At 39.4% G+C, this 24,120-nt stretch overlaps 1 protein-coding gene across 4 annotated transcripts in view; it reads right to left on the reverse strand.

Annotated features, from left to right (window-relative positions):
* Positions 1-24,120, reverse strand: part of ADGRG2 (adhesion G protein-coupled receptor G2) — a 128,367-nt gene that overhangs the window by 22,980 nt on the left and 81,267 nt on the right. Inside the window, exons 4-15 of one of the 4 annotated variants that reach the window (XM_041742308.1) lie at positions 22,997-23,032; positions 19,992-20,030; positions 19,855-19,878; positions 18,390-18,428; positions 16,443-16,484; positions 14,161-14,214; positions 10,650-10,702; positions 9,733-9,788; positions 6,378-6,417; positions 5,847-5,884; positions 4,338-4,432; positions 3,732-3,798 (exon numbers count right to left, since the gene is read on the reverse strand). In XM_041742308.1, coding sequence (XP_041598242.1) covers positions 3,732-3,798; positions 4,338-4,432; positions 5,847-5,884; positions 6,378-6,417; positions 9,733-9,788; positions 10,650-10,702; positions 14,161-14,214; positions 16,443-16,484; positions 18,390-18,428; positions 19,855-19,878; positions 19,992-20,030; positions 22,997-23,032 — 583 coding nt within the window. The remainder of the gene's footprint in view (positions 1-3,731; positions 3,799-4,337; positions 4,433-5,846; positions 5,885-6,377; positions 6,418-9,732; positions 9,789-10,649; positions 10,703-14,160; positions 14,215-16,442; positions 16,485-18,389; positions 18,429-19,854; positions 19,879-19,991; positions 20,031-22,996; positions 23,033-24,120) is intronic. The other 3 variants (XM_041742309.1, XM_041742310.1, XM_041742311.1) reach the window with 3 other exon arrangements.

Genomic DNA, 24,120 nt, shown 5'->3' on the forward strand with positions numbered 1-24,120 from the left:
TTCGGTCAATTTCATTTACAATCTTCTGTGTATTGATCCATATTAGAAAAATGTGCAAAAATCATTATTAATGATTTGGAGAATGGAATTTTTTATTTTGGCAAATACTCATACTGGTCTTAGTGAGTCACAGGTAAGCCTTTCCTTTCCACGAAACCTCAAATTTAGCTCACTCACATGCAGTGTAATATTGGCTGGGAAAGGTAGCTCACACTGCCTTTTTTTTTTTCTTTGACGTACTGAATTTTGTTTCAAGAAAATCTTGAACTGAGGTCAATAACACATAAACTTCTGTGAAATTGATGAACATAGGAATCTAATTAATTTTATTTTATTTATTTATTTTTTTTAATTTTTATTTATTTATGATAGTCACACAGGGAGAGAGAGAGAGAGGCAGAGACACAGGCAGAGGGAGAAGCAGGCTCCATGCATCAGGAGCCCGACATGGGATTCGATCCTGGGTCTCCAGGATCGCGCCCTGGGCCAAAGGCAGGCGCCAAACTGCTGTGCCACCCAGGGATCCCTGTCTAATTAATTTTAGACTGCAATAGCCCAGGATGATGCTAACTGGCACAGAGTCTAACTGGCACATAATAAGTGACCAGGAAATGTTCATTGAATGAAATAATGAATTAAGCTGGGGCCAAAGGGGTCCCCAGTTTGTAAACCAGCTATGCCCCCAATGTTGCTTTAGCCCAGTGGTTCTCAACCTAGGCTGCACATGAGAAAACCCAGAGGACTTTAAAAATATAGAGAGATTTCTGTGGCCTACTCCCCAGCATCTGTTTTGGTTGGTCTTGGTGCAGCGGTGAGGTTCCCAGGGCCATATATTTTCATGGCATGGAAGGTTGAGAAGAACTCATCTACTATCAAGATCTACCAGTCTTGGGGTTAGGGGAAGAGCAAGCAGAGGGGGGCAAAAAAATTATTACCTAGGGAAGCCTCTCATGGGTCCAGTTTTATACGGTGATCTAAGAGCACCAACTAGAATGTGTCTTTAGAGCTTCTCTTGGGTGAGAGGACCCAGGAATATTAGGTTGAGGAATTCAAGGCAGGTCATGACCATAAAAAGAAATGCTGGCTCAGTCTAGTCTGGCCAGACAACTGCCAGAAGCCTTGCTACACAGCCTGAGGTTCAGGACAGCAGTGTGGACGAAGGCGTGCCAGACAGTCAGAAAGCTGATGAGTCAAGGAGCCTTGCCTGAGGCTCCAGCTCTCCTTAGTCTTCTAGGAAATCCACCCAACTGCTCTGAGACTCGTTCTTTGAATTGTATATGGTAGCAACTCATCAGGCCAAATCATGGCAAAGGTGCTTTGCAAAATATAAATTAAATTTCCTTCTTGCATCTGGGGTCCTACAGCAACCAAATCCCCCAGCATAAGGGTTCCCATTCACTGGGCTCCAGCATGAAGAGGCTACCCTCTCTCTAATGCTCTTGGCATTTCTGCTATTCAGAGCCCTCCATCTGTTGGTAGAGGCACACCGGGAGAGGCCAAACAGTGGTGGGCAATGGCAACCATACATTAGAAACCTCAGAGCAAGGACGCCTGGGTGGCCCAGCGGTTAAGTGTCTGCCTTCGGTTCAGGGAGTGATCCTGGAATCCCAGGATCAAGTCCCACATCTGGCTCCCTGCACGAAGCCTGCTTCTCCCTCTGCCTGTGTCTGTCTCTGTCTCTAATGAATAAATAAATAAAATCTTTAAAAAAAGAGAAACCTCAGAGTGCTTTAGCACAGGTGCAAGGGCTCCCACTCCAAACCAACCAAACTGTTCTCTGGGGTGGGTGCAGGCATCCACATTGGTTTTAATATGCTTCTTCACCCAAGTCCAGCCTACATACAGTAGACTGTACTGATCTTATATTTAGAGCTTGAGGATTTGTATACATGTATACACCTATATCATCACCACCCAGATCAACACCAAAAAGGCCACTCTGACGTATCAGTAGGTTTTAAAAGGGCCTGACAGGGTATCTGGGTGGCTCAGTCTGTTAGGCATCTGTTTTACACTCAGGTCGTGATCTCAGGGTCCTGGGATGGAGCCCCACGTCAGAGGGGACTCTACTTCTCCCTCTCCCTCTGCCCTTCCCCCTGCCTGTGCACTCTCTCTCTCTCTCAAATAAATAAAATCTTTAAAAAATTTTAAAAATAGGGCACCTGGGTGGCTCAATCAGTTAAGTGTCTGCCTTCAGCTCAGGTCATGATCTCAGGGTCCTGGGTTCGAGCACCACATTGGGCTCCCTGCTCAGCAGGGAGTCGCTTCTCCCTCTGCCTCTGATCCTCCCCTTTCTCACTCTTTATCTGTCTCTCTCTCTCTAATAAATTAAATCTTTTAAAATTAATTAATTAATTAAAATAAAAGGGCCCAAGGTATTTGCAATGTGCAGCCAATCTTAAAAACCAATGTATTATAAAGACCCTGAGCCATCACCTAATTCTAGCCTAGTGGTTCTCATATTTAGTTGCACATTAGAATTACCCCACCCAGGGGGCTCCTGGGTGGCTCAGTCAGTTAAGTGTCTGACTCTTGATTTCAGCTCGGGTGATGATCTCAGAATCATGAGATTAAGCCCCACATCAGGCTCTGTGTTCAGTGGGGAGTCTGCCCCCTCCCTCTGCTCGTGGTCTCACTCTTTCTCTCAAATAAAGAAATAAATAAAATCTTTTTTTTAAGAAGTCACCCCACCCAGGAATCCTGAAAAATCTGGAAGCCTGGGCTGTACCCCAGACCAATGACATCACCATTTCTGAGGGTGGGAGGCAGGCCTTGGTGCTTTTAAAACTCCCCAGATGATTCCAATGTGCATCCAGGGTTGAGAACCACTGCTCTATGATCTAGACCCACTACTCAAAGTGGAGTCCATGAACCAGCAGCCCTGGCTTCACCTGGGAACTTGTTTGAAATTCAGAATCTCAGGTCTTTCCCAGACATGCTGGATTAGAATTTTAACAAGATCCTCTGTGACTGATACACTCAGCAACTCCTGAGAAGTGCTGATAGGGCTCACTTCCTTATTTTACAGAGGAGGAACCTGAGACTATATAAAGGACTCTTAAAAACTCATCAGGGGCTCAGTCGGCTAAGCATAGGACTCTTGATTTTGGCTCAGGTCATGATCTCAGGGTCATGAGATCTAGTCCTGCTTTGGGCTCTGTGCTCAGTGGGGAGTCTGCGGGAGATTCTCTGTCTCTCCCTCTGTTCCTCCCCCTGCTCTCTCTCTCTCTCAAACAAAGAAACAAACAAATAAAATCCTAAAAAAAAAAAAAGCCAACTGATCAGATATCCAGTAGAAAAAAGTGGGAAAGACACAAACAATTAACAAGAAAGATATAAAAAATGACCCCCAAATACATGAAAAATGTTCAAATAGTCCTCATAAGAGAAGTGCAAATTAAAATACCACTGAGATACCCTTTCTTAACTACCACACTGAAAAAATATGATGGCATTTGGTTAGTGAGGCTGGGTGAGGGGCAGGGGCCAGAATATTTGTAATACTCCCCAGGTGATTTTAATGTGCAACCAAGATTGCAAACCATTATTTCAAGGTAATGATCCAAATGGAAACTTGATACAACAAAAAACTGCATTTCCCCTAAAACTGAAAGCCCTTCTTTGCTGTCAAAATTCCAAACTTCCTTAGCCAGCAGGGTGATTAAATATTATTATTATTAATTATAATAATTAATAATTTTAGGAAAAAATTCAGCATGTTTGCTACATACCACTGCAGTTTTCCCAACTCTTCCGGGGAGGAAGGGCAGGGTATCCTGACAGAACAGCAGCACTGCTCTGGAGACAACAGAAAAGAAAGAAGAAAATACATGGTCAAGAGTAAGGCAAGACAGATGCTCAGATCCACCAAGTATTATGGTTCCTACACTTGCTGTATTTTATAGTGCATTTGTCTAAAACAGGTGATAAAATAAAACTGGATACTATTATATTGACAATCATACATACATAATAAGTGCTCAAAAATATTTTTTGAGTAAATACTTTGGGGGAGGTTATATACATGCAATATCAGTTGCTCTTCAGCAGCTCCTTAGAAGAATTCCAAAGTTAATAGAACCAGTAGCAATCTATCAAACACTCCAAACAGAGGTCTCCCTCTCTCAGTGGGGTTTTTTCTATCATGTTTCAAATACAGTATACTGAAACTTTATTGAAAAAGTGGGAAAAATCACTTTTTAGAGCTCTCCAAAAACTGAGAGTCAAAACAGAAAACTGTAACATACTTAAGTTTATCGATTGTATTTTCAGTTTTAAAAAGAACACATAAAAGTCATGTGAAAACAAACATAGCAATAAAGGCAGAGACAACTTACCCATTGGTTGGATCTTTACTTTTTTCAAAGCAACCATTATAGCACATATGTTCATTGTTTTATTCACTTTTATTGTGAATGTACAATTTAATGTGCTGTAAAGAGAAATACATATAACCAGAATGTTACTAAACTGGAAACCTACCTACATATTTGTAAATGCTTTTTCAAGTTTGGGAATGAGGAAAGGAGACACTGATGCTGTGAACTTGCAATGTCAGCCCAATAAGCCTGTGAACACCCACGACTCTCAACCATGAGACATTTATAGAGGTTTCCAGTTGCAGAGGTTGCAAACCAGAGACCCTCTGACCACACAACTACTGAAACATTTTGCCTGCAGGAACTATGATCTGGCAGGGGTGTAACTTGTTTGCAAAGACAAGCATCTCAACATCTAGAGTCTTACCCTCAGCTAGCTACTCACCTGGTATCTATCTGTAGGCATTTGAATTTCCATCATGGAAGCCCTGTCATATACCAGCCTAGGTGAACACTGAGGTCTCTTAAATCCAAAATCTCTCTGGCAATTCAATCTAGATTATCAGATAACTAGCAATTTAAGACATTACTGATTTGTTTTGTTTTACTTTAGTCTTGATTTATGTGAAAAAGTACTAATGTTGCAAATAACAAAAAGTGGTAAGTGAAATAAACTAAATATGTATAGTGGAAAAGGATTTAATCTATAGTTTCATGAATAATTGCCACTATTTGTACCAAAGAATAGCCTCATGAGCAGAAGCTGTCATTTTCTAGGTCCTGCACTCTGATAGGTCGCCCAGGATTCAAGGGGCAAGATTTATATAAGTCTGATTTATATAAGTCGTTCGCTTATGCAGCCAAGACAGCTGATGGACACAATTTATAAATGATCATCTGTGCAATTTAAATAATTGTTGGGCAATCTCTGATTCACCTTGCACACTTTTCAATCTATTCCTCTCTCTCTCCTTCTCCCAAGCACCATTATTATACTGCTTCTTCTCTGTCTGGCCTTCACTAGGCTGGACCCCTGGGAAACATTTCTTGGTTATATCGGCAGCCCTTGGGGCTAAGGACACTGATAATCCTTAGCATTGCCACACCAGAGGCAATGGCCCAATCCCACCCACCCCTCTGTGAGTTATAAAAAAATGAGAAGATGGGGGACACCTAGGTGGCTCAGTGGTTGAGCGTCTGCCTTCAGTCCCGGGATCGAGTCCCACATCGGGCTCCCTGTGAGGAGCCGGTTTCTCTCTCTCCCTGTGTCTTTACCCCTCTCTCTCTCTCTCTCTCTCTGTGTCCCTCATGAATGGATAATAAATAATTCTTTAAAAAAAAAAGAAAGAAATGGGAAGATGGATGTGACAATGATGTGTTTCAAAGAATAAAACCATATATCCAAAATGTCATGAATATGTATTTATTTTAGAGGAAAATATTTGAATTTGCAACCTAAGACCCCTCAATACTTTATTTCTCATGAATAGAGAACTAATACGGATAAAAGTATTAAAAATGACTGACCTCTGGGCCTCTGCTGTAGCACACACTATAAAGTAAGTCTGAAACAAATAAAAAATTTACTGGTTACTTTGACAGTTGAGAATGTCAGACAAACAACCCAGGACTTATCACAGCATCATAGAATCTTAGACTCACAAGAACCCCTAGGGATCATCCAATTCACATTGCTATCAGATTCCTGTTGTATCGTCAAAGCTACTTGGAACAAACAGGCTCTGCTTGCATCCTGCTACTGTCGAGGAACTTGCTACCACACAAAGGAGCTCATTCTGGAGCCCTCATTTTAAGAAGCTTTAGGTTTTACATGAAGTAAAATCTATCACCATATAATATCTATCTATTGTGATTTCCAGTTCTGATTCTGGATCCCTCCCATTCTGATTTCTGGAGTATGGAACTAGTCTATTCAATCTTTAATAGGACAGATTTGGGAAAGTTTGAATACATCTCTCCTCAGGAACACAGAACTCCGTGCCTTCCCCCAAACAGTAACAGTAATTATAAACAAAGTATAGGATGTACTATGATTACCTCACTTAAGGTTTGCAGGGTTTTGTTGAGCTCTGATCGTCTGTTAATAAAACGAGAGAAATTGACATGAAGGAGATCACTGGTGATGTTAAATTCAAAACAAGTTAGATTTTTAGCAATTAAATTAAGCCTATGGCATTTATTGCTTCCAGTGTTCACTTTGAAGAAAACACTGGGTATACTAAGAGATTCCCACGTGAGAAAAATAAATTATTTATATGACAAGGGAAACTAACCAGTCAGAAGCTGTATAGTTCCAGCCAACAGCAAGATATAAATTATGGTTGAACAATCTTGTTATTCATTAGGCTCGGGCAATCCCCCAGGCAGCTTCTTCTGGCAGAGGGCCCTGGGAAGAGCTGGCCAGAGGCGAAATTTCTGAAAGGGGCCCACCACTCAACTTGGGGCCCTGCACCCCTGATTTCTTCCTCACTCCCTCTCCACCTGCCCTCTCCTGTCCTCTAACGCTCTCCAGTCCCTGGTCCCCTCCTCACCACTCCTCTTTAAGACCTTTCCTCATTCCTCTCCTCCAATCCCACTCCCAGTAACACTTTTAAAAACTTCTTTTTAAGATTTTCTTTATTTATTTGAGAGAGTTCACAAGCTGGGGGGAGGGGCAGAGGGAGAGGGAGAAGCAGACTCCCCACTGAGCAGGGAGCCCCATGTGGGGCTCCGTCTCCAGACCCCGAGAGATCATGACCCAAACCAAAGGCAGATTCTTAACTGACTGAGCCACCCAGGCACCACCCCTTCAACAACACTTTTATTTCTTCTACGTAGAAGAGCTTCACAGGAAGTTAGGATAAAAGAAATCATTAAAGAATTCACTCTAAGAAAATCCCTATTGGGCAGCCCAGATGGCTCAGTAGTTTAGTGCAGCCTTCAGCCCAGGGCCTGATGCTGGAGACCCGGGATCGAGTCCCACATCGGGCTCCCTGCATGGAGCTTGCTTCTCCCTCTACCTGTGTCTCTGCCTCTCTCTCTCTGTGTGTGTCTCTCATGAATAAATAAATAAAATCTTAAAAAAAAAAAAGAATTCACTCTAGAGGAGCCGGGGGCAGGGGGGTGCTCAGCAGGTTAAGAATCTGCCTTTGGCTCTGATCATGATCAAGATCTAGGAGTCCTGGGGTCAGCTGTGTCTGGCTTCCTGCTTAGTGGGGAGCCTGCCTTTCTCTCTTCCTCTGCCCCTCCCCTCGCTTGTGCTTTCTCTCTCAAATAAATAAAATCTTTTTAAAAAGAAGACAAATAATTCACTCTAAGGCAATTGTTCTCAACTGGGGGGAGGGGGGCATGCAGGGACAGACTCTGCCCTCAAGGGACATTGGGCAACATCTGGAGAGGTTTTTGATTGTCACAATTGGGGGCTGGGTGTTACTGGCGTCTAGTGGATAGAGGTTAGGAATCTGTCACACCGCATAATAGAGAGCTGTCAGCTCCAAAATGTCAATAGTGCCAAGGCTGACAAGCTCAGCTCCAAGGAATGCACAAAAGTTCTAGATGGTTCCAGGGAAGGTCTGAAGGAAAAAAGAGAAGGACTGTGGCAACAGTAGGTAGTCACCCGGCTTTTCTAGCCAGCAGAAGCCACCTTTCTGAGGGTCTCCCTGGCCCCTGCAATCAAGTCCCACCGCTCTTCTTGCTCTATATTTAGATACACAGAACATCCTTTGGTACCCTGGACATGTCATGTTCACTGGAGGGATTCTACTGTATTGTTATTTGTTTGTATCCTATGTCTGTCCTGACAGACTCTAGACTCCTGGTTCTAAAAATTGGCCTCATGCTGAAACTGCCAGGGGGCATTCAAAAATACCAACATCCGTGTCCCAGCCTCCGAATACTGATCTAATTGTTACAGATTGTGCCTGGACACCAGGACTTTTAAAAGCTCCCTAGGTGATTTTAATATGCAGCCAGGGTAGAGAACCCTTGTTCTAGAATGTTTTCCATCCTGAGTGTTGGGTTTATCCCCAAGGCCAAACACATAGTAGGTGCTCAACAAATGCACCGTGGCTTTAAATAACTCCTCTGTGTTTCAAGTCTAGTCATTAAGTTGTGTTCTATTTAGAAGTTTTTAAAATGTTATCCTATTAATATTATTTCCTGTCTAAAGTTTAAGATACTTTTAGGACATTGATATCTCCTGCTCTTTATTTCACACATATACTTTGAATAGCTAGGGAAGCTACATTTTTATCAGGAGTTCATAAAATAAGTGGAAAGGACAGAAATACCACTCCAGTCCATCCCAGTTATCACTAGTTTAACTGTTTGCCGCTACACATTCAGGGGAGCCCTCGAGATGTTTGACATCCATCAGGCGGAGTCCTAAGGGTCCTCTCCACCTATGCATTGCTGACTCATCATTGCTGACTCATTGCTGACTCAGTGGAAGCAGTCAAGTCAAAATGCTAATTGAGGGATCCCTGGGTGGCGCAGTGGTTTGGCGCTTGCCTTTGGCCCAGGGCGCGATCCCGGAGACCCGGGATCGAGTCCCACGTCAGGCTCCCGGTGCATGGAGCCTGCTTCTCCCTCTGCCTATGTCTCTGCCTCTCTCTCTCTCTCTGTGTGACTATCATAAATAAATAAAAATTAAAAAAAAATGCTAATTGAAAAGATGACCCTTAAAAAAAAAAAGAAAAGAAAAGATGACCCTTTAGAAGAGTTTTGTTTTGTTTTGTTTTGACCTAGGGAAGGTTTTTTTTTCTTCCATGTCATCATAGATACTCACAAAAGCTTTTGGATTTGGTTCAAAAGTTGAGGAGACTCTCCTTTGAGAGGTAGTAGCAAGGTTGAGAGTAGATGGATTTTATCTAGGATCCTATGCTGCTTCCCTGCACAAGGGTGAAGACATAATGTTTCCCCTTCCACTGACACTCAGGTAAGACGGTCTCCAGGCCTAGACTGACATTTTGACCTTGTGTTTGACCAGGAGCATCTATATTTGTAATGTATTTCTCTCACTGTCCGTGCTTGTCCCTGGAAGCTGGTACCTACTTCATGGAGACCCCCCTCTGATTTTTGAATGACTGATACTCCATGAACACCTGAACAAATGGAATACATGGCATCCTACCTCAAACTCTTCTTCCAACCTTTCTGGCTACCAAATCATATTGCAGCTCAATAACCAGTGAAAATGGACCTCCTACATACCTTCAGAGCATCAAAGAGAGCAGCCTCATGGGGCTATTACTTGATGACAAGTGACCACCATCTATTTGCTAAGAACTTGAGAACTAATTCTTTATAACTTTTGGGCCTATTTCCTATTCTCAGTTCCCAAGAGGAAGATAGCTCAACAAATATCTTTCCATTGTTGATGCCATAACTTTAAATCAAGCAGCAGATTACTCACTTTGATTCCCTTAGAGATGGGATTCCAGATAAGGTGCCATTAGCCATATTTTGATTCTGTTAGGAACACAAAATCATTAAGAATACAACAAATATTGTCATGTGTTTTTTATATTCTCTAACAAGAAGTCGTTCTTCAATTTCGTTGATCACCCAAAAAAATACACCTCAAAGACTGAATACTAATTGCATGGAGTATTTATTGTCTAGCTAATGATCAAATCCATATTGACTGTGCTAGTTTTTGTTTTTACATTTCCTATAAAAAATATTCTGAATCAGCAAGTCTAATGTGCTAATTAATTTCATTATTCCAAGGGTTCCCCCAAAAGAATCTGACTAAAGCTCTCCCCATGAGAAGCCCTGGACTTAAGTACAAGATCCCAGTGTAAAGAGGGAACTTGGTAGCAGCCTTCACTGCATTTTCTAGCACCCTCAATCCTTGCCTGGCACATCGTAGGTGCTCAGGAAATAGTCACTGAAAGAACAAACCACATTTAGCTGGGATCCTCTGAACCAATCTAGGTCATGGGAAGTCTGATACTAATGCATCTGAATCCCCCATGGGGTGAAAAGGGATGAGATTCATAAGACTACTCTTAGATTCAATATATTACTTATTGGTAGAAGTTTCTCATATAATTTTAAAATTTTAAAGGCCATAGGATTCCATCGTGTAAACATTCAGCAGCAAGCTTAGTAAAAACTGAAATAGGCTGATTAACAAAGCACCATGATTATTATGAAGTCAAACCCTCTTGACAAAGTCAGTGATTCAACAACACATATTTTATTTAAATTTTGTCATAAAAGTAAATATGCCGAATACCATGAATAATCTGAACCTTAAAACAAATCTTTAAATTCACAAGCACTTGCTTTTTAAGATTGCAGTAAAAAAAAATCTTTAAAACCTACCTGAGTAACATTGCTTTCTTCATATTGAAACATTATCTCACCTCTAAAAAATGCTAAAAATAAATTTGCAAAACAAAGTTTGAGATTTGCATCCTTAGAGCTTAAGGATTAATACAACACAGAAAAAGATTATCAGATTATTTTATAAACAGTTTCATCAAATTCTTTGCAGGGACTCACATTGACTGTCTTTCCTATTAGAACGTTACTCAATGACCATCAATATAATTTTCAGAAAATGTGAACCATAAATTCTATGTAGGAATGCAGAAAGAGAAAAAACTTGTCTCCTTGTCTAGAAATTTTAATCCTACATGCTGCTCATCAGAGCTTGGCTTCCCATAAAGATGCTAACTTGGGGAACTGTGGCTCTGACATTAAAAATCTTTTTGGGTTGTTCTAGTTACAGTTACATACATAAAGGCAGGAGGGAAAAAGTGTTTCTCAGAAATTAAGTAGCCTTAGGAGAGTCTATTTATTCCTTGCTGCTTGGGCTTTTTTTTTCCTTTTTAAATATAGCTACCAAATGCAATCTCTTCTCTAGGAACAAAGTTGAGATTTTTGCTTTGGATTTTGCATACCTGAATGGTATGCAGGGAGAATCCTTTCTTCAGCTGAACAACTCATTGTGGCTTTCATCCCAGAAATGCCAGAAAATCCTGTTCTTAAAATGCTCACTTGGGAAAAACAGAACTCAATTTCAGTCAACCTATTTTCTACAGGGTAGACTTGGAGGGGCTCCGACTTGATCAGAAAAAAAGAAAATACAGAGTCCTTAACAGTAGTATACTGTGTGCACTTCATAATTTACAGAGACAGAAAACTGGCCTCTTGAGCAGAAGGGCAAAGAGGTCATACAAACTGGTGCAGGTGTCAACCATCTTTTTGGTATCAGATCAGATATTTGAGGTCTGGTGGGCCATCTGTTCTATCAGAACTAATCAACTTTGCAGTTGTAGCATGAAAGCAGCCAAGCAATATGTACATGAATGGCATGGCTATATTCCAATAAAACTTTATTTACAAAAACAGGTGGCAGGCATTATTTAGACTATGGGCAGTTGTTTGTCAACGCCTGAGCTGCAGGGCTGAATGCCTTCTCAGCTCATCTTTTATAGCAACCCAAGGTACAACTGATTCCCACAGCTAAGTACCCAATGGTCCACTTCTACTTAAAATAGCCGACAAAGCCACTGGCCCAGTGATTAAGGGGATTTATCTATTTTGGCGACTCTTCTACTGAGGACCTCAACTTCTGCAGATGGATACTGAAATCTCAATTTATGCAGGATATAATTATTAAAAGTAAAGATACCCGAGATATACATAGATTATACATAGATATACATAGCTATTAAAGATTTATTCAGTGTATCCATGCATGTGTGCACATGCCGACACCCACAATCCCTCTCCCCCATCTGCCCGTTCTCCGAGTTCATCCCTCAGGATGGGGATGGACTGCATGCTGAAGTTCATAAATATGCTGGGAGCACAGTGGTAGCAGAGCAATTGGGAAGCTTTTGACCCTCAGCCTAACTCTGCCTGGTCCACTCCCAGTTTTTTCACCAGCCTCCATTTCCCTTAAAGGAACTCAGATTGGAACCTGCACGGAGTGAAGGTTTCTAGTTTCTGGCAGGATACCATGGAATTTCTGGTGCCAAAAGAATTGGTTCCCTGATGAGGTTGTTTTCACCAGACACTAAAACAAATGGTCAATTCAGTCGCTTAATTGGGGAAAACATTACTCCAGCCAGCTTCCTGGCATCTGTTATTCAAGATGACCGCTTTTTTTTTTTTTTTTTTTACTAAATGTTCAATTTTCAAAGTTATCAAACACCATGTAGACACAACACTAAACTAGACATTAGTCACCAGTCCAAAACGCAGATGAAGCGTAAAAATAATGAAATTATAGAGATTTCAATGAGAGAAGGGTAAGGGAAGAAGGAGGGAAGGGGAGTTACACAATGTATGAAAGTGAAATGTATCTAACAAGTGTTTTTTTTTTCCCTTCAATCAAAGCCAGCTAGTACCTTCTTACTAAATTCTACCTGGTGGGGATGCCTGGGTGGCTCAGCAGTTGAGGGCCTGTCTTTGGCCCAGGGTGTGATCCTGGGGTCTTGGGATCGAGTCCCACATTGGGCTCCCTGCATGGAACTTGCCTCTCTCTTTGCCTGTGTCTCTGCCTCTTTCTCTCTGTGTCTCTCATGAATAAATAATAAAATAAAATAAAATAAAATAAAATAAAATAAAATAAAATAAAATAAAATAAAATAAAATAAAATAAAATAAATTCTACCTGGTGCAGCCTATCAGCAGAACACTCATATACATAAAGCTCACATTAACACAACAGAAAATGTTTGTGGACCATTCCTTGAACACAAAGTTTCCTTGTTTTCTAATACTACCCAACTTTAACTTATTTTACTTGAAATTGTTTCCTATGTTTTTCAAACAAATTATTAAAGGAAACAGAACAGAAGGAACAGAAGAAAAGGAAAACATTCCTATAAGGATTGTTTTTAATATTTTAATATTACAAAATACTTTGTTACCTTCCTCTTCTCTCTTCCCATGATCCAGTTCTGCCCTGCCACACCATGTTTTTATGTTTTTCACATCTGCTTTCATTGGTTTTAATAAGGGAGCCCAGGGAGCCAACTCGACATGGCAAAAATGGTTGTTTCATTCCTTCTGGCCCATGGCAGAAGGGAAAATATTCCCATTTCAAAAATAGCGTGTTCTCAAGAGATTACCATCTTAAATTTAAAAAATAGTGGACAGGGCAGCCCTGGTGGCGCAGCGATTTGGCGCCGCCTGCAGCCCAGGGTGTGATCCTGGAGACCTGGGATCGAGTCCCGCATCGGGCTCCCTGCATAGGGCCTGCTTCTCTCTCTGCCTGTGTCTCTGCCTCTCCCTTTCTCTCTCTGTCTCTATGAATAGATAAATAAAATCTTTAAAAAAAATAGTGGACAGTCCGGCTTAAAGATGGCAAAATGCACTCTGGGCACTCCTGGAATTAGCATCCAGTTAAACTACATGTACATGAGGTTTTCAACAATCTAATAGAGCAGCTCATTTTACTTTTAGCAAAAGACAACATCCTATTTCTAAGCTATAATACTTCAGGTCCTACGGAAAAGCTTGAGGGATTTATATACCAGAAGTGGATTTCAATAATTAAGGACATTGCTAGTTATATCCATGAATCAATTCTAAAGGTATTAGTTATGGATTTAAAGCTATGGTGGAAAATATTTAGTGTAGAGCTTCATGTTCTCATATTAAGGAAGTTAATCCATCATCTCACTAAAGCAATGGGAAGATAATTTCAGGCAGGTCTAAAATTTGCTTTTGTTTTCATTTGGGACCTCTTAGTAGCCAGGCGATATGAAAAGAGACAGATCAGAGAGATACACATCACATGTTCAACAGGAGAAAAACAAACCTTTTCTCTCTATGGAGCTCATTTATCTGGTAATGTGTAATGTACACAAGAACTAACCTGAGTCATTGCAAATAGATGACAAATTGCAGATATTTCTCTGGGGTTTGACTCCTGCAAAGAAAATAACCCAGCCGGTTAAACATGTCAATACCTACACTTATCTCCTACATTGTCAAGAGAATTCACAAATTCAGGCATCAAACGTGGACCAAAAATATTACAAGTTGGATATAATTGGCTGGATGAATTCCACAAAGACTAAAGGAATAAGAGTGTTTTCATTTTTTAGTTGGTTAGCTATAGAACTTGATTCTTTACTATTCTTTAGTATGTCACTGTCTGATCCCCTACTCCTCCCTCAAAATTTTTGTTGTCCCATGTCCAATCAATCCCTCTTCTGTCCAACATAAAAAGAAGAGTGTGAATGCAAATTGAGCATAGAGACTTTAAATGCAATAGCCCTTACTGATAGATCCTCTTTCCTTCTCTGGGCACGAGAGTCCATGAACCCTCTAATGCTGGTCTTATTTCCTTATGCAAATGTATGTAAGAAATAATATTGATGTCATGATGTCATCACACATAGGCAAAAACCACAAAATTTAAAAACTATTTGCTCAACAACTACCATATTCTACAGACTTTGGAAGGTTCCAGATACAGACCCCGCTCTCAATGAACATGCAATATAGTAAGTGATAGTGGCCAGTAAATACAAAGTTATAATCAGGGCAAAATGGAGTGACAGCCAGGACAACAGACCACATAGGCATACAGAGGAAGCAGAGATGAATGGGAGATGAGATAAAGCCATGTTAGAACAAAAAACTTTATACGTATTCACCTAGAAGGCACTTTCTCCTTTGGTAAAAGGAGAAGTACATATCTTCTTTGATTTGAAAAGAGCCCAAGGTTTACTCCCCTAAAAATCTTGCCTTCATTAACTTCATCCTTTTGGTGAAGTATAAGAAATCTATAGTAAATGTGAGAGGCAAATGCTGATAATGTATTAAGCAAAGTGCCAAGGGGAAAAGATTGTTATATTAAGGGATATTTTGCTATCCTTGTTAGGTCTGGTTTGGTCAGAATTATGAATGCAATGCCTGATTGCTATTTTATTTCTGTTGTACTTTATGAGTGCTTAATTATTCTTAAGAGAACAAGTCTGGACACAAACTAAAATTACAACTTGTGTTCATGCACATGAAATGGTTTCTGCCAGAATGACCTAGGTGACATTTGCAGTATAGGCATTATGCTTCAACTAAGAGTTTTGATTCTGTGAGCAAACTGAATTTGGCTGCCCAAAGTTACCTGACATGTTTCACAGCAATGTTTATCACACCAGAAGAGGCAGATTTCATTTTAAATATACTTGCTTTAGATGGTGAGTAGTAATGCTTTAAGTGTTCTCTACAACCATTGGTATATTATTGTTCACTAAGTGTTATATGCCATCATCTCATCTTTCTCTAAGTTTTAGGGGTGCCTTGTTTCCAGTGATATGTGTCTTTTGGCTATTCATTAATCCTGAGATTTTTTTTTCCTATTGCTAGGGCTGTTATCTGTCATTTCCCCCAAGTACATGGCCACAGGTCATCCTTTAAGTCATGAGTAAGAAAACTTTGTAAAGGATCAAAAAGTAAATATTTTAGGCTTTGTGAACCATATAGTGGGCCACAACTACTCAACTCTCCTGTTCATTGTATTGGAAAAGTAGCCATAGATTAACATGTAAACAAATGAGCACGGCAGTGTTCCAATAAAACTTTATTTACAAAAATAGATAGCGGGCCATATTTGCCCCCCAGGCCACAGTCTGCCAATCCCTGCTTTACATCAACCAGAAGCCTTTGTTAAAAATATCACATATTCCTACTCTTGCACTAGGTACTTAAAACTACATCTCTTTTTTTTATTTCAAGAGTCTGAGGTTCACTCCTCTAAGACTCTTTCCCTCATAAATTACATCCCAATGATAACCACTAGCACCAGCCTTTTAATCTCCCATGCTTCTTAACCATCTCAGAAACACTTGTGTAATCATTTCCTTTTATCTGCATACATGCTCATGTCAGTTATCTCTTTGTTTGCCTTATCTCTCCCCAAACTAGAAGATTCTTAAGGGTGGGCACTGTACCTGATCATGACTACATAGCCCCAAACACTTAGAACAACTTCAGGTACCCAGTGCATAAACATTAAATATCTATTCATTAAGAACAGATTTCATTTTTAAAAAGTAGGAAAAAAGAGAAAGAAAACATAAATACCAGCCATTTGTTTGATTTTACTTTAGTTATAAAAAACAAATTCTTGATATTGATAGTAAGTCATACCTGATGCATTGAAGGTTTTTACTATAGTGATTTTAGTTTTTTCTGCAAAGAAGCAATTTAAATATTAGAGCAGAACTGTTCCTTGTTTTTAAAAAACAATTTTCCACGAGTACCATTTTAGTGAACTGCTAAGAAGATCGTACTGTTGACATCTTTCAGACACTACTGGTCATCCCAGCAGCAGAATAAACGGGAAAAGCATACACAGATCATATAGCATTGGAATAAGGTGGGTCTGGGATTTGGATTCCCATGTTTGCTGAGTTATATTACACCCATCACATACCCCACTGCTTGTGTAATTCTACCGCAGTTTCCATGCGCTGCTGCTAGACAAATTAATGTGGACTTACACATCAAATATGTAGAATTAAGTCACTATCAGAACCTTCACGTGACAAGTTGTAAAGAAAAGCTGATTCAGAATAAGACTTAATGGAAACACAATACCTAAAATACTGTATACTCTACAATCAAGAAAGTGTCCTGCTATTTTCTTTAGGAGCTAATATAATATTATCACCATTATATGGGTAGATAAAATTATTCTCAAAGAGGTTAAAACCACTCAACTACAGTCATGCAGTGAGCTCACAGCAGAACCAAGATGGAACTGTTCAAACCACAGGCAAATATTAATATACTCTGAAGCAGCAAACCTTAGATATATCTTCCCAACACACCCTGGAGACAGAGCCCATGGTTCATTTCTCAGATAATGGAGAACCAGGTTCAGAAATCCATGCTTTAAGGTGGCCAGTTGGAAGAGGCTGTATTCGGGGCACAGATTTGCAAAGAAGATCTGTCTACTAGGGTGAGTGGCAAATTCTGAAGAAAACACAAAGCTCAGATCTTGGAGAAGCACTTAAGCATGATGACATTACACCAACAGTTTCTGGAACCTCATTTGTGTTATGTGTTATTGGTGAATTTATGTTTCAATGTGGGCCTGACTCATGGGTAATGGCTGGTGGTAATTATAAAGGCTGATGGTATTTTGCATTATCATGAAGAATCTTTTAAATATATTATTTGGGTTGCCCTGATACTTTTCTTCCCAGAACAAACAAAACACATCTGTGAAATGAACTTCTGGTTCTAGTAACATAAGTGCTTTTGGGGAAAAATGTTCATCACCAATCAAGAATATAAAATAGAACCAAAGGAATTGAAAGATCTAATAATATATGATATAGTCTCAGCTCTTAGCAAAGGTAAAGTGACACATTCTCATTCACTGCTGGCAAGAATGTTGCTGGGTACAAGCTTTCAAGAAGGTAACTGGGCAATAGGTAGATCAAGGACCTAACCTATTAAATTCAATCCTTACAACGCATCCTACAGAAATCAGGAATGAATGCAAAATGTTGGCACAAGTATGTTCATTGCAACAATTTCTATTAAAAAAGTAAAAACAGCTTTAATAATGCTCAACATATGGTACACAATGGAATACTATCAAGTCATTAATAGTAATGGACAATGGAAAATGCTTATAACTTAATATGAAGTCAAAAGGGCAAGACATAAAAATCTATATATGCTATGACTATTGTTTAAAAGATTATATATGATACGGAATGGAAATATAGCAAATTATTAATAGGAATAGTCTTAGGAAAGTAACATTAAGAGATGATTTCTATTTTTTTCATTGTATTTTTCTATATTCTCCATTTGTTATGAGCTAAGATATATTACTATTACCCAATTTTTTTAAATGTTATTTTAAACGGAGTGCTATGGCCGTTAACAGTTTGGAAGTTCAGCAATGAGGTAACACCAGAATGTCAATGTCAAAGTAAAAGGAGTAGTAAATCAACAACTGAAGGCACAGGAAGTAGGCAAGGAGACAACCTTTAGCAACCCAGAAGACTGACCACACAAGGGAGAACCCAAGAAGACACAGAAGACGAGCTAGTATATTTAGAAAGAACTTGATATTACCTGTTTTGTTTAAAGTAGATAATACGCTTGAAGTAGCATCTGAAATAAAATAATAAAAATTAAACCTAAGTATTGACATGATTAACAAACACATGTATCTTCTAGGTTCCTTAAACATTTCACTTTTCCCCAATCCCAGGGAAGCTAGAGTTTTGCAAAAGCCAACTGACACTACCATGTATTTGCTGCCCACCCCACCACATACTAGCCATTCTTCAACCCTCAGACACAATTCCTGAGCGACTATTCATTCATTTAAAATGTGCTTCCTGAACATAGGTTATGTGTCTAAAACATAGCAACATTCCTGTAATTATTAGATTTAAACAAACCCACTTATGTCACTTCATATTTTGTTCCTTTTTACTCCATTATAATGCAAGTCCCTAAGGAATATGTTTCTAGTTAATACCAACTTTATAGCCCTGTGGATGCTTAATGGTACACTCTTCTAAAGCAATCTTTAAGTAATTCTAGTTTAAAATTGAAGTTCTTAAACATTGCATTTAACTAACTTTTTGAAAAATCTCATTTTGATCTTGTTTCCCTTAAAATCCAATTGAAACTCTATTCTAATTGCTATTTCTTTAAATAAATATCATTCTGTAATTTATTATTCTGGATGAAACATTAGGAGTGAAAAACACATATTACATTACCACACTTAAAAACCCACTTACAATAAATCCAAAAACTACTGCCAAGGCTATTTTGAAGATTTTCTTGCAGTGTAAAAAGTCATTAATCATAAAAACAATAATACCTTCCCCTTCCCATTGGACCAAATATGAATTTAAACCAGTTTTGATCAGTCTGAACTCCATCTATGATTGTTTAGCAACTTAACCACCAACCACATGGTGAGATTTTTATTTTAATTAAGTAAGGGAGTGTGAAAAGTGTTGGAGTTTGCCTGCACAGAGATAAAAGCAGTCTACTCACAAAGGGGAGGGCACGGAATGGGTTGACCCGTCCACCTCCCTCAAACACAGCCTCTTTCTCCATCATGATGAAGCAGCCAGGTTTGTTTTTTTTCATGTCATACTACTTAAAAATTGATAAAATTATCTGTAAAAGGGCTGTCTTTAAAAACTCTGTGCCTCCAAATCCATGCTGAATCATACTGAAGTCACTGGATGTGCTTTCCACATTTAAACAATCTGCCATATAAAATGTACTGGCACTGTGTTGAAGCAAGAGAAATAGGGTACTCAAAATGTGATCAGTATTTCTTCTCTTTTACAGAACAGTTAGCGTGGTAGGGGGCTGGCCTCCCTCCGTGATAAGAAGAATGTTTTCATTTAACCTAAAAGTATGGCATGCTCCGCAGGGTTGACAGTTTGTGGGTTTATTTGATTTGGTGGGGTTTTTTTTGTTGTTGTTATTTGAATATGAAAACCTTCAACACCACTCATTATATCTATAATTCATATTCAATTTTCACTTGCTTCAGAAAAATTCTTACCATTTAGGCTTGTAGTTTCAACCTCTTTGGCCCCGGGAGGGGGGGAGGGGAACAATAGAAAGGTATAATTAAATCCAAAGCTTAACAAATTGGGCTAAATCTAGGTTTGAATTTTTTCAAAATCTTGCCTGGAGTACCATTGGAGTAGGGGACAAAACCAACAAAAGATGATTCAACTGTAAGAGGAAAAAACAACAAAATTTTCAAATTAATATTTTGAAACAATTATTGATTGAATTCTAAGGAGTTAAAACTTTTGAGATAGAATTATGAAAAGAAGTAGACAACATGCTTTCAGACCAATATGAATCCGCAAGCCCCATAGTCACTCAGAGAATATACACTTAGCCAGAGAATTACGGAGAAAGAACCCAAGAAATGAAATGAGTGCAGCTGTCTCATTTTACAGATGAAGAACTTGAGACTTATCGCTCAAAGCCTGCTCCTACCTATGCAATATTATGGAAATAACTTTAGAAACCACAGAAAAATATGTGACATACGACTTTCAATTTTTTTCAGCCAGAGAATTCTCAAAAACATTTTATATTTTAAAAAATTGCCAAACTACAATTATAAAACGTATAAGCACATTGGCTCCATTTTGTCATAATAACACCTGGCAACACTTCCCGTTGTGAATTGAGGATTAAAAACACAAAACAACAACTCTGCTACCATTCAGTACAGTACCACCTAACACAATTTCCTGGTAAGTTATTTTAAAATACGGCTGCTATTGGGATGCCTGGGTGGCACACTGTTAAACGTCTTCCTTTGGCTCAGGTCATGATCCCAGGGTCCTGGGATCGAGCCCCGCATCGGGCTCCCTGCTCAACAGGGAACCTGCTTCTCCCTCTGCTTCTCCCCCTGCTTGTGCACTCCCTCTCTCTCTCTGTCAAATAAATAAATAATAAAATCTTTAAAAATAAAATATGCCTGCCATTAAGGCAATCAATCAAGTTATAAATTTCCCATGGAGTAAATCCACTAAGCTAAGAGGTCAATCTACTACACACATTTTGCATGTTTAAATATTTAAAAGATCCCATGGCTTGACTTCTATGTATACACAGGAAAAGTAAACAAACATTTTACAAGACATACAAGCTTTGTAGTAGGCAGCCTGATATTCAGTGGGTAAGGACAACATTTGGGTGTGTCAAGGCGCTTGGCTGGCCGGTGTGTTTTAGACCGCTCATGCGTTGGCTGAAACACACACACCCTGTCTGTCCTACATTATTGCTTCCATATGTTGTCAGTTACTACATTTTTTTTAATTACCAAGGATATTTCTTAAGAAATATGACAGTTCCTGAGCAATAAGCTTCAAAGTGTGGATATGGAATCCTTTGGGGAATCTTTTGGGGGAATCTTGGAGCAAAACAAAATAATTGGCCAAAGCTGGTTGTTAATGAACGAGTATTAATTCCTCTGAAAGGTGATGAATGGTAAGAAGAAGCCTGTGTACACAATCCCCTGCAAGTCCCTGGATGTGCACAGGGTCTTATATTCCAGTTAGTGCAGGGCACCCAGAACCCAGGCTTTGACTGGACCCAGTGTGTGCCTTCAAATCTCCATACCCCATATTTCCATGCAAACAAGATTTGGCTATGATAGCACCATGATGAAGTCTGAGGATGGTAACTGTACTAGGAGAAAAATACAGTGGTTCATTTTACCCTAGGAGCTTAACAGCAAGGGGGCAAATTGGCATAGTCAAAAATGCTTAGGCTTTGGAGCCTTGCAGTCCTGGCTTGAATCTTTGCCCCGTTACTTAATCACTCATAATAATGATCGTTATTACCTATTAAAGGCTTACCCTGGGTCAGGTGCATATGTTATCTCATTTTATTTTCACAACTACCCTATGAAGCAGGTACTATTACATTACCCTATTCATAGATGAAGGGACTGAGGCACGGAAAGGTGAAGAAACTTGCCCAAAGCCACACAGCTAGCAACGGGGTAGGAGGGTGGTGGCCAAGTCAAATACAAGTAGTGGCTCCACAGAATATGTGAACGTGAGCAAGTTTTATCCTCTCTGACCCTCAGCTTTCCTTGTCTAGGAATATAATAATTCCTATACTGTGGGACACCTGGGTGGCTTAGTGATTAAGCATCTGCCTTCGGCTTGGGTCGTGGTCCCGGGGTCCTGGGATTGAGTCCCATATTGGGCTCCCCACAGGGAGCCTACTTCTCCCTCTGCCTGTGTCTCTGCCTCTCTCTCTCTCTCTCTGTCTCCCATGAATAAATAAATAGAATCCTTAAAATAACAATAATTCCTATACCGTAAGACTGGAAGCTGAATGAGAGGTCTGAAGACTTCCAAGCATGTAGTATGTGCATAAGAAGTAATAGCTATCATTATTAATTTTATTTAAATGAATTAACAGCAGAAGCTCATTTTGATACAACTAAGGATAGCATGTGAGTGGACTCACTCCTTACCATAAAGGATTGTTCTACAACATATGGTATACCAGAAAGAATGCAGGAGGAGGCAGAAAAGCCATGTGCTGCCTGTGCATAACGGGGCCAGGAAGCTGTGTGACCTTAGGTAAGTTACTCGGGCTTCACTATCTTGTCATCTCTCACCATACAGGGCTGGACCATTTTATCACTGAGTTCAGTTCCGGTTCTGGCTAGCAGTCTCAAATGTGGGTTCTACTGGTTCCTGCCAAGAGGATCCTAGTTAAAACTCTCTCTTTATTTGCCTTCCCATTCTCTGGGGGCTAAGCCCTCAGAAGTCCTTTGAAAAGTGTTTGTTCAAAAGCGACTGAGGAAGTATATTTAAGAGAACATCTCATCCCTCAAATATGCAGGAACATTCGGCAGGTTCTTGATACTCTTCAGAGACCTGTGAACTAGACTAAAAATAACATTGAAGAACTTAAGCAGGCCTCCAAATGAAAACCCAGAATTTATTCCTCAGCTTTGTCCATAAATGTGGGGGGACCAAGATGTCTGTCCTCTTGTCTATGTGTGCTATTGACTTTTCAGTTGTAGGTTTCATGACAGAATTGAATCAACCTGCATGGAAAAAAGCAATTTTGCTGTATCTGACTACATGCCATACTGCATGGAGAACTTTTGAAATATTTTCCTGAAATTCCCCAAAGCCATGAAAAAATAGTCTTACCAGATGGTGATAACAAACTGGAATTATCAGCATTCTCTGTTGAGGAAAAAGGTTATTTAAAGTTAGTTTGTGCATGAATTTGTAGATGAACATCTTTAACAGGACTGAATGTAAAATGAGTTCCAAATGGCTACCAAAAGAGGGCAGTGTATTAATTTACTATTCTCTTCAACCGCCTCATCAGTACTTCTCAACTCAATTCTCTACAGACACATCTCTGGTGAAGCAATTCTTCCAATTTAAATGGTGACGGTGCTCTCTCTATTCTGTTATATAATCACAAATATAAGTGTATTTGAAACTTAAAATGATGACTAAGAACTTCAATTGTCAGCTAATATTCATTAGAATTTGTAAAAGTAAATGGGTGCCTGGGTGGTTCAGTGGGTGAAGCGTCGGACTCCATTTCCACTCAGGTCATGATCTCAGGGTAGTGGGATCAAGCCCAACCCCCTCAGCAGGGAGTCTGCTTGAGATTCTCTCTCCCTCTAAAATAAATAAATAAAAATCTTTAAGAAAAAGAAAAGAATTTGTAAAAGTAAAGGTATACATCTGCATAAACTAAGCTTTCATTAACCGTGCTTCCTTGTATACCTATTAGCACAGCCTTTACGGTATACCTAGTAAGCCACTACTTCTTTCTTAGGAGTTAAACCAGCTCAGATGCCTCTGGGTTTATAACAAGTTTACAAGAACTGCTGATATTTACTTTCCGAGGATGCTCAGATTCCTTAAAAGGGATTCTATTTTTTTCTCTCTGAAAAACAACACACACTTACGGGAGCAACTACAGATAAATTACTGATAAACAAAAAAGAAAATTAAAACCACCTATAATTTCACCACCCAGATATAAATGACATTAACATTTTGGCATAGATTCTTTGCTCACTCTCTTTCTCCATGTTTATATGTCTATATGTATGATATGTATTTATATGTGTGAGAAAGATCATATTACATAATTTGTAACCTGATTTTTCTCATGACAGTGTATCTTGAACATTGTTCTATATCATTAAGCAACTTTCCACAATAACACTTGTGATCACTGTATAACATTTCATTGACTGGATATACCATTAATTTACACAACAAATTTCACTTTAATACATACAATTTTT

The sequence above is a fragment of the Vulpes lagopus genome, chromosome X (genome assembly GCF_018345385.1).
Source record: "Vulpes lagopus strain Blue_001 chromosome X, ASM1834538v1, whole genome shotgun sequence".
Classification (NCBI taxonomy): domain Eukaryota; kingdom Metazoa; phylum Chordata; class Mammalia; order Carnivora; family Canidae; genus Vulpes; species Vulpes lagopus.